We start from the raw sequence: 10548 nt of genomic DNA on the forward strand, positions 1-10548 counted from the left end.
GTAGCAGCTGGTGAGGAGTCTGGTGGGTAGCAGGCAAGAGGGGGAAATGGGTTGTATCCAGGATGTCGAGAGGGGAACTGGGTTGTATCCGCTGGAGTTGAGAGAGGATAGGGATACACCCACCCTCACCTTTCCTTCCCCTCCCACACAAGCGCACTACTTCATAGGATTGGAAGAGCTCACTGAGTTTATTTGGGGAGAGGAAAGGGGGCCAGAAGTTTCACTTGAGTACACACACACATATACACACTCACACATACACACAATCTGAGCAGCGTCGCTCCAGAGGTTGATACCATCTGCTTGGGGTTCCCAGATTTCAGTCAGATGTGAATCTCGGGCCTGAGAAGGCCCAAGCTATATAGAAGAAATGGTGATGGAGTGGGGTCCAGGAGCCCTCTCCCTACCCGCTGGGCCTTGGGAGCCCCTTCACCTCTCCCTCCCTGAGAGCCAGCATCCGTCCCACTTCTATCACTGCTCATCTCCCTCCTCTCCCTTCCTTACAGGGTGGCTCCCAGCTCACCTGGAGAGGGTCACCTGGTGCTCCAGGTCCCCATGTGGCCACCTCCTCCCCATGCTGGTTCTGGCCCATCGGGATTATCCATGTTCTCATAGGAGTCTGCATCTGGATAGGACCAGGAAGCAATAAAACAGAGGTAGGGCTGGAAGTAGTCTGGGAGGGGAAGTCAACCCCAGAGGACACACAACGGGCAGCGGCAGAAGCACCCACCTTCCTCATGATTGGGACCAGACTGGGCCCGAAGGGAGCGGAGCTGGGGGGCTGCGTACAGGATCCCTCTCATATCTTCATAGGACTGGGACCCTGCTTGGGCAAGGAATGGAGAACTGGAGGCCCAGGAGCCATGGGGGGAGGGGGTGGCATGGAAAGGGAAAGTGCAGCCTCTGGTAAAGAGGGAGGCTTGAGGGGTGGAGGAGGGTGGGAGTCTTGATCCATGCTGTACTAGGAAGGAATGATAAGGGTTAGCACCAGATTCAGGGCCCTAATCAGTTGTAGGGTAAGGGTCAACTATGGGTTAGATTAAGGTCATAGTCGTAAGGAAAAGGCCAAGAACAGACTTGGAAGGAGCCAAAATCAGAGTCATGAGGAGGTTGTAGAGAATGAGGGGTGAAAGCTGAGGACTGCATTGGGGCTGGCATGAGTTGGAGGTCAAAGACAGGGTTGGAGTTGGATTGGGATCAGTGTTGATGTTCCTGGTTAGGGTTTGGGTAAATACTGGTGGTCAGGATTGGGCCTGAGGTTAGAGTTAGGAGTAAAATCTAAGGTCAGGGTTGGACTTGGGTCTGAGCTCAGTGTCAGTGTCAAGGTTGTGTTTGGGGTCCGAGCTGAGAGGCCAGGTCAGCCCCAGCTGGGTAAGGTAGGCAGTTCCAAGCACTTCTCACCAAGAGAGGTTGCCTCCCGGCTGGGGTCCCAAGCAGTCCCATGGGGACTCAGGAAGTCTAAGAAAGGAAGAGGAAAGTCACCATTCCTGCTGGCTTCCAGTCCCCGCTCCCCCAGGAATGCGACCATCCTCACACACACCTACTGCCCGGGGGACTGGTGGGGCCAGCACTTCATCCTCATTCTCGTAAGATTCAGCTGATGGAAAAAAATAGAGACATCCAAGGACCACTCCTGCTCCCTAGGGCCTCTACAGCCCTGGGAGGTCCTCCCAAGTCCAAGGCCCTGTGGGATCCCCAAATTACCGCTAGAGAAGGAGTCCTCATCCTCAGGACCCAGGGTCCCATCCTCAGGACCTAAGGTCCCATCCTCAGGATTCTCATAGCCCTCAGGGTGCTCATAGCTGCTGCCATCTGATGAAGAAAGAGGGGTGTTCAGCGAGAGTCCACAGCCCACCACTGAGGAAGTGGGGGAGGCATGGAAGGCAGCCTTACCCTGGGACAGTTGGTCTTGCCCAAGGTTGTTGGCATCGTCGTTCTCATAGAATTCCGAGGCCTCCTCACTGTCCGGCTCCTCATAGGCCTCCCCTTCCTCTTCTTTGGGGTCTGGGGACAGAGGTTGGTGAAATCGAGTTACAGCCCCTCTCCTCCAGGTCCCGATCCACTGTTCCTGCCACAGACGTCTCCAACTCCCCCCTTGTGAGTAACGACACCCTCCCTTACTCACCAGCTCCCTGTGGGCTCTGGGGCCTCGAGGCTCCAGCCTCCCGGTAGTCGTTGTGCGGGTTTCCGTAGGGCAAAGCGGCGCCCCCCAGGCCAGCAGCCCATCGGAGGGCGCGTCCTGGCGAGAGGGATGTTGTAACGGAAGGGGAGGGTCAGAAGAGATGCAGACCGTCAGGGTCCAGGGTCTGCGCGCCAGGGAAGTGGGAGAGGACGCTTTAGGCTCTGGGGACAGACTCTGGGGCTAGGTACACGCCTTTGAGCCACGGGGGCGGGATCTAAATTTGGGGCGTGGCCTCAAGTTCTAGGGTGAGGTTTGGTTCTGGGTACCGAACTTGGGGCTTTGAAACCTGGGGACGGGGTTGAGTCCTGGAGGCAGGCCTTGGTTCTACGGGAGGAGTTCGAATCTGGGGGGGGATCTGTTCTGAAGGAGGAGCTCCCAGCTCTGGGAGAAGACTTGGAGCTCAGGGGCTTGGAGGGGTGCAGGACACTGTCGGGCTCTAGCTCTGGGGTGGCGCTAAAGGCCGGAGGGGCGGGGCTGGATTAGAAGCCGGGCGTTGCCTCCTACCGGTGCTGGAGGTGGTCGTCGGCAGCGACAGCACGTTGCCGTACTGGTTCTGGGCCCCGTTTCCCGGCGGAGGTGTCACTTTGAAGAACCTAGCAGGGGAAGGGGAGTTGCCCTCTGAGGCCAGGCCTGGAGGGGACTGGGGAGATACATTCAAAATTTAGGCCAGGCCCTCAGCAGTTAAAACGTGGTGGCTTGTAATTAACTCCTTTGTGGTGGGAACCAGCCATGGTGGCGCTGCGGTTAAGAGCTCAGGCCGTTAACCAAGAGGTCGGCAGTTCAAAACCACCAGCCGCTCCTTGGAAACCCTATGGGGCAGCTCTACTCTGTCCTATAGGGTCGCTATGAGTCGGAATCGACTTGACGGCACTGGGTTTGGTTTTTTGGGGGGATATCCTACAGAGGATTTTTTTTTTTTTTTTTTATCCTACAGAGGAAGCTGCCAGCACTTCAAGGGGCTTCGCAGAGGAGGTAGCTTTAGAGCTGGCTTTTGAAGGTTGGGCAGTATTTCAGGCGGCAGAGATGGAGGAAAGACACCGTGGGCAAAGCATAAAGTGAAGGGGGAGGGGGGCTCCTGCATTACCTCCTGGTAGGGTCAGTCATTCGCTTTCTTTTCCTCCTCAGGATCAGGGCTGGTGGGAGTTGAGGGGAGGTATCAGAGGAGGGGCTGCCAGATGCGTAGCGAGGGTAATCTCTAAATTTGTGCTTTTCCTCTCCTCCCCCCATCCCGCGCCAGCGTTGTCGACAGTTGGGGGGATTCGCTGGCCTCTTCTGGCACCCCCTTGGACTTGCTTGCGCCTGGGGGCAATGCCCCCCCCAACCCCCCTCGCTATGCTTCTGGGGGCTGCTTTAGGGTGAAGATGGGCGGGGAAGTTCCAGGAAGATCACTTGAGTCAATGGAGGAGATGGGAGCTCAAATTCTAAGGGACTTGGGAAGTTTGGGGAGGCTAGAGGAGGAGTTGGGGGACAGAATTCTGGGGTTTGTGGGGAAGGGCTGGGAGGAGAGAGAGAGAGTTGTCAGATTGGCCAGTGTGGGCTTATCTGAGGAGGATGGGGGTAGTGTTTGGGCAGGCTGGGTGGAAGACACGACTCACCTCTTCGAAGATGAAGCAAGCCCACCAGGAAACCCAAGCAGAAGAGTAGATAAATCAGAGTCACAGCTGGGACCTTCCAGCCACCAGACTTCAGCAGCCAGCGCCATACTGCTAGAGGGAGGGGACTATGAGATGAGGACCCTGAGCTGGCATCTTACTTCCCAGCCTCAAGATCTCAAAGGGCTGTAAGTCTGGGGGTCAGGGGCAAGACAATGATCCTTGATGTCCCAAGCTACAAGGAGGATTCTCCTCCCTCCCTGTGTGAGGAGCCAAGTCCCAGAAGGACAGGGACTGGCCAGAGCCTGGCACAGGGCCTGGAGCAGTATCTATGGAGCAAACCATGAACAAACCTTAACTATAGTCAGAGGCAGTTAAGCTTCATGCTGCAGTTAAGGACAATAATGGTCAAAGTCAAGGGCAGAGTTGAATTCACAAAGTTTGAGTTGGGATTCAACGGATTGCTGAGGTTGCGTTTGGAGTGAAAGTTGAGGTTGAGTTTGAGAATTGTGGTTTGGGTAGCACGGTATGATTGTATTAAGGAAATACAGTGAGCAAAACACTGTGACGGATTTGATGGATGGGGTGAGGAAAAGAAACGATGTCCAGGTTCCTGGCTTGGGCTAGAGGGCAGGTGATGGTGCCCTTCGCTTACAGTGGGCCACCCAGAAGACTATACTTGGGGAGGAAGATTTGAGTTTGATTTTGTTTATGTTCAGCTTGAGGTGTCCATGGAACGTCAAATGCTAGTTCCAGGAAACAACTGGGTATGGGCGTATGGACCCTGGAAACACGTCACCAAGGCATGGATGGTCCAAGAAGCCATGGAAGTAAAGGAGGCCAAGTAGGAACGATGTGTAGACAGGATAAGAAAGTGTAGGCAGGGATGAGAGTGTGTGGACATGGATGAGAAGAGGAGTGGGGGAGGAAGGAAAACCCTAGCAAAGCTGATGGGAAGGACAAGCCAGTGGTAGGAGAAGGTCCAGAAAAGTAGTGTCTTGGAAGCAAGGGAGGAGGAAAGGGTTGGAGTTAATGTTCAGTGCAAAGGTAGGGGTTCAGGCTGAGGCTGGTACTAGCCCTCAGGTTGGGATTCCAAGGTTGACTAGCTTCCATTTCTTCCCTGTAGCCCTGCACAGATACACCACAACTGAAAAAAGCTCTCTACCTGGCCTGGCAGTGACTTTCAGCTCAAACTCGGTCCAATTGCCATGGTGACATCGATAGGTGCCAGCATCTTGAACTGTGACCTGGGGTAGCAACAGAACAGTCCCTCCCCAGAGGGTCCCCTGTACCCACATCTCTCTGGCTAGAGAATACTTCAGGTCTAGGCTCAGCAATGAGATGTTAGGCTTCTTGGGGTGTACATGGTTCCAGGAGATGGGGCCTCTGGACACGGTGGCAGGGGGCACCCCACAGGGTAGCCAGAGTACGGAGCCAGGAGCCACGGTGAGGTCTGAGGCAGGGAGAGCCAAAGCTAGGAAGGCCTAGTCCTTGCAATCCCATCCTCTGCAAGCCCACCAATTCTGAATCCCTGCCCCTCCCCAGCCCCTGGACCCCCACCTCCTGGCATCTCCCCATCCCCTGTCACCTTACCTTGGTTGAAGCCCTGGTTTGGACTGCCCTGAGGTGGGACACACACAGGGTCTGCCTCCCAGGTCTTATGGTGACGTTTGGTCCACACGTACATCTGGGAGCTGGTAGGGGAACCAGAAGAGGCCCTGGGGCCTTCTGAGGACATGTTCCCCAGATTACAGCTTAGGCCATCTAGGTCTGAAGCATTCCACCTGAACATCTCCCCTGGGAAGAGACCCAGAACCAGCCAACATTCAGGAGAGATAGAGATCCAGAGATGCAAAGGCAGACATAAACCGAGACAAAAACCCAGAGAGGTAGTGAAGAGAGAAACGGAGATTCAGAGAGAGGGAGAGAAAAGAGTGAGAGTCAGAGAGATGTCAGCAGCTCAGAGCTGAAGCCACTCGAGTCCCACCCATCTAGAACTGGCTCCCCGCTTATCTGTCAGATCCCCCAGCCCTCCATCCAACTCAGTTTTGGCTCATGGACCTCCGGCATCCATAGCAGGCCTCCCTTGTCTCTCCCAGTTCCCCCCCACCCCCCCGCCCGGATCAGCTTGGCCCTTACCGCTGCCATTCACACTGACTGTCCAACCAGGCTGCCAGGCCTGCTCAGAGGGGGGCCGTGGCTGGCATAGGTAGAACCCCCCCATCTGGTACGAGACGTTGAAGATGAGCAGCATGATGCCCAGAGGCCCCACCTGGATGCCCAGGCCTGGTAACCCCAGCTTCAGCTCTAAGAAGGGCTCTGTCTTGGACCCCTGATACCAGGCCAGGGGCATAGAGGACTCAGGTGAGGAGTTTAAGGGGTCCTTGAGACACGTCAGCATGGCATCGTCTCCCTCTGTGGAGACAAAAAGAGAGAGAATCCCCATGTCCCCCTTCTCTCTTCACACTGGGTCCTAAACCCAAGGACCCCACAAGCTGGGAGTGCCATGAGCCCTCAGAGTCCTTCCAACCCCTCCTTGAATTTTATGAGTAAGAAAATGGAGGCCCAGAGAGAGTAAGTTACTTGGCCAAGGGCACCCAGGGTTCTAGTCCCCACTCCTTCCCTCTGTGCCTTTATGACATACCTTCAACCAGCACTTGTTTCTGGGGCCTGACTCCTGCCAGAGCAAGGAAGAGGAGGAAAAAGAGGAGGAGAAGGGGCGGCATGGTGGCTAGACTCCCCGGGGCACCCAGCTTCCCCGCGCAGGGGATGCTGGGGAGGCAGGGGCCTAGGGGGCACTGAACCATGGGTGTCTGCGGGGGAGGGCGGGCATTCCCCCGGGGAGGAAGGGGTGGTCACGCCTCAGACCCCCTTTCCCAGGCACTCTCCCCAGACCCACAAACCTTACCTCCTGACTCGGCTACCCTGTTTCATTTCCATGCCAGCCCTTACCACCATGTGAAATGATCTTGTGTGTCTGCTTGTTCACTTTCTGTTTCTCCCACCAGAACATAAGCCCCTTGCAGCAGAGACTTTGTCTTGCTCACTACTACAGACCCAGTGCCCTAACAGTGCTTAGCACATAGTAGGTGCCCCCAAAATATTTGTTGAATGAGTGAATTTAGCCTCAGGGGTTCCCTTCTTCTCCCCCATACTCTCAACCCCAGGCTCAAATCTATGTCCCTTCACACACACCCCAACCATCCTTCAACAAACATTTCTTGGCCTCCTTCCACCTCCGTACAACTGCTCTGTCACTTACACTTTGTGGGTCTGGGTAACCGGAGTTTGAATCCTTCGCCTCCTCCACTTGTCTAAATTTAAAATTTCTTCATCCCTCTAAACCTCAGTTTCCTTCCCTCTAAACTGGGGATAATAATAGTTCTATCAAAAGCTGTCCATGGAGAGAGCGGGCTGTCTCACTAGGGGGAGAGTAAATAGGAGTGTGTAGCAAGGTATATATGGGTTTTTGTGTGAGAGACTGACTTGATTTGTAAACTTTCACTTACAGCACAATAAAAATTATTAAAAAAAAAAAAAGGTTGTCCATGGAGATTAAACAGGACAATATATTGTGCAGTCTTTTTATCCCAGAGCCCACACATAGTAGGCCCTCAGTTAACGAGAGACAGCATGGCTAAGAGCACAGGCTAGAGCCAGACTGCCTGGGTTTAAAAGCATGGGCAAGTTTCTTTATCCATACACTGGAAGTGATAAGAAGAGCTAACCTACCCCATCGATTGTTCTGTGGAGAAATTAGTCAACATACAGAAAGCTGGGAGGGGGCTTGGCAGCTGTGTGGAGCAGACAGAAGTCTTTGTAGGTGTTTCTGCAGTGGTCCTTAGAAATGACCGACGATCAGTGTTCCTTGCTCGCTCAGTTCCTTCCCAGAAAGCCCTTGCTTCATTTATGGAAGGAACCCATTTAGAAATGGGGGCCCAGAGAAGCACGGGGTGTTGCCCACAATCACACATTGAGCTGCTGGCACAGTCAGCACTAGAACCCAGGAATCCTGACTCCTAAATCTTGTTCTTTCTTTGCTCTGTCTCTCTTCTTTCTCTTTGTCTGTGTATGTGTGTGTGTGTTTCTGTGTCTTTCACTGCTGCAGGCACTCAGGGAAAGGGTCCAGGAACGCAGGAGACACGCTTTCTCAGTTGCTGATTTCCAGGCCTGTCTCACTGGGCTGTGGCTTCCTGTTTGCCTCGGGCAAACCCCAGGGGACCCTCCAGGTGGTAGGGCCACCACTTCCCTTTGGCTGGGTTGAGGCAGCTGAGAGGGGAAGAACAAGGCACTGGGGGATGGAGAGGGCAGGACAATGGCAGGAGCCCCGTTTGCCTTTTATTCAACAAAATCTCTCTAATCCCCTTCACTGGCTGCCACAGGTGCCCAGTCAGAGCTTTCTTGCTAGTGTGTGTCAGGTCCCTGCTTAAAACATTTCAGTGGCTTTCCTCCAAACCATGGCCTACAACGAAGGCCTGAGTAATGCTGCCCCTACCTACATTTTCCACCTCAGCCCTCACCACTCCTCTGGCTCACCATTGTCCAATGAAAGCTCCTTCCATCCTCATGGTCTTTGCACTTGCTACTCTTTCTGGATCTCTCCACCAGCTCTTGGCTTCACTGACTCCTTTTATCACTCAGGCCTCAACTCAAATGTCGCACTCTCAGAGAGGCCTTCCCTGACCCCCAGGTACTTTTGCTCTTACGCCCTCTTTTATTTCCTTCCTAGTACTTGTTCCAGTCTCAAGTTATGCGTGTTTGTTAGTCTTCTCGACTGCCTCCTGCTCACTCTTCGAGAACAGGGATCGTGACTGTCTTGTTCACTGGCATCTAATACGTGCTCAATAAATATTTATTGAATAAAGGGAGGAAGAAAACTAGGGAGAATGAAAGAAAGCTTTCTTTTCTCTTCCCTCACAGGCATTCAGTCATCGAGGCTAGTCCATGTTCCTATATTTTGTTTTCTGAATTTCAGTATTTCTTAAATTAAATTTTCTCTTCTCTTTGGACTCTTGCCTTCACAACCAGAGCTATTTCAATAGCCTCCATTCTGGGCTCCCTACCCCCCATCTCTTTCACTTCCCACCTACACTTCACTGGAGAGAGCTTCCTTGGTATTAGTCACGTGCTTCCCCTGCTCAACAGCCTTCAATGGCTTCCAAGGCCTGCAGCATACCATCCAAGCCTGATAGCCGGTTCTCCCCAAACTAACTGGAACTTTATTTCAGTCATCATTTCATCCCTTCCCCCCAGAAGCCTGCCATGCATACAGGGAGCCTGGACTTTATTCTGAGGGCCACATGAAGCTATTGGGGATTCATAAACCAGGAGGAGACTTGGTTAGATTTGCATTTTCCAAAGCTTCCCCTGACTGCAATGAGGATAGTGAGTTGCAGGGAGCCCAGGAGGCCAGTAGGGAAAGTGTCCGTTCAATAATTCATCTATCAAATATTTATTTAGAGCCTTGGAGTCCCTGGGTGGTGGTTCGAGTCCACCCTGAGGGTCCTCAGAAGAAAGGCCTGGCAGTCTACTTCTGAAAAATCAGCCAATGAAATCCCGATGGAGCACAGTTCTGCTCTGACACACATGCGGTCACTGTGAGTTGGAATCAATCAGATGGCAACTGGTTGGTTACGGATCAGGCACTGTGCTAGGTGCTGCGGAAACAGCAAGGGACAAGAAAGACGAGATTCCTAATCTCGGGGAACTTTTTTGTTGTTGTTGTTGAGAATATACACAGCAAAACATACACCAATTCAACAGTTTCTACATATGCCATTAAGTGACATTGATTACATTCTTTAAGTTGTGCAACCACTTGCCCTCCTTTTCTGAGTTGTTCTTCTCTATTAACATAAATTCACTGCCCCTTAAGGCTCCTAGCAAATATTTCAAGTTGCTGTTGTCAATCTAATCCTACATAGATAGTTGTTAAAAGAATTTAATGCTCAAGGCAGACATTTTTTACTGGTTAAACTAAACTACTGTTTGGTTTTAAGAAGACTTCAGGGGATATTTTTGGATTAAGGTTTAAAGATTATCTCAGGGCAATAGTTTCAGGGGTTCATTCAACCGTCATGGCTCCAGGAAGTCTAGAGTCCATAAGAATTTGAAATTCTGTACTGTATTTTTCTCAGGGAGCTTCGATTCTAGTTTTGGGGTGGAGGGAGTATAAAGGGGGACTGATAATAAACAAGTTAACCATATATAATTTTACATGGTGAGAAGCGCTTGATGTGATCTAGGGGTGGAGAGGTGATGGAGGTGGCTACTTTAGACAGGGTGGTTGGGGAAGGCCTGACTGAGGAAGTGACATTTGGTCTGTTTAAGTAAGCACATGCCGTACAGAGTGGCTGTACTATATTTTACATTCCCATCAGTAATATATGAGGAATCCAGTTTCTCTGCATTCTCACCAGCACTTGATGTTATCACTTTATTTCAGCCACGCTGATAGGCGTGTAGTGATATCTTATTGTGGCTTTAATTTTCTTTACCCTAATGGCTAATGATGCTGAAACCTTGTCATGTGTTTACCTGCCATCTGCGAAATGTCTGTGCATGTCCTTTGCCTGTTTTCATATTGGATTGACCTAGAAGGTTTCAAGCAGAGATGAGACATGATCTGTTTTACAAAGAGCACTCCAGCTGCCTTGAGAATATGCTAAAGGGGTCGAGTCAACATAGGGGGAACAGTTCAGAGGCACTGTGGAAGTTCAGGAGAGATGATGGGGCTGGGTGTTAGCACTGGAGATGGAGATAAAGGGACGGACA

The 10548-nt window shown here is 52.2% G+C and overlaps 1 protein-coding gene across 4 annotated transcripts; it reads right to left on the minus strand.

Annotated features, from left to right (window-relative positions):
- CD19 (CD19 molecule) lies at positions 1 to 6553 on the minus strand. 4 transcript variants are annotated; one of them, XM_064295785.1, is made up of 15 exons: positions 6419 to 6553; positions 5914 to 6189; positions 5368 to 5571; positions 4940 to 5227; positions 3778 to 3888; positions 3267 to 3315; positions 2687 to 2775; positions 2126 to 2239; positions 1894 to 2004; positions 1705 to 1812; positions 1541 to 1597; positions 1402 to 1458; positions 731 to 826; positions 524 to 625; positions 1 to 357 (listed from the first exon to the last, which is right to left on the minus strand). In XM_064295785.1, the coding sequence occupies exons 1-14, from the start codon at positions 6498 to 6500 to the stop codon at positions 534 to 536; spliced, it is 1734 nt and encodes a 577-aa protein (XP_064151855.1). In that variant the 5' UTR covers positions 6501 to 6553; the 3' UTR covers positions 1 to 357; positions 524 to 533. The 4 variants fall into 4 exon arrangements, with proteins under 4 accessions (XP_064151855.1, XP_064151858.1, XP_064151857.1 ...); XM_064295788.1 differs by having other exon boundaries at positions 148 to 357; positions 731 to 823; positions 3778 to 3885; XM_064295787.1 differs by having other exon boundaries at positions 148 to 357; positions 3778 to 3885.
- Between the last annotated feature and the right edge of the window lie 3995 nt (positions 6554 to 10548).

The sequence above is a fragment of the Loxodonta africana genome, chromosome 12, assembly GCF_030014295.1.
Source record: "Loxodonta africana isolate mLoxAfr1 chromosome 12, mLoxAfr1.hap2, whole genome shotgun sequence".
Lineage (NCBI taxonomy): Eukaryota > Metazoa > Chordata > Mammalia > Proboscidea > Elephantidae > Loxodonta > Loxodonta africana.

Excerpts from the sequence above, each read along its gene's own strand:
- CD19 (XM_064295785.1), bottom strand. The coding sequence starts at position 6,500 with ATGCCGCCCCTTCTCCTCCTCTTTTTCCTCCTCTTCCTTGCTCTGGCA. Across the intron at positions 6,190-6,418 it reads GAAACAAGTGCTGGTTGAAG|AGGGAGACGATGCCATGCTG; the intron begins GTATGTCATAAA and ends TTGTCTCCACAG. Across the intron at positions 1,598-1,704 it reads TGAGGACTCCTTCTCTAGCG|CTGAATCTTACGAGAATGAG; the intron begins GTAATTTGGGGA and ends TTTTTCCATCAG.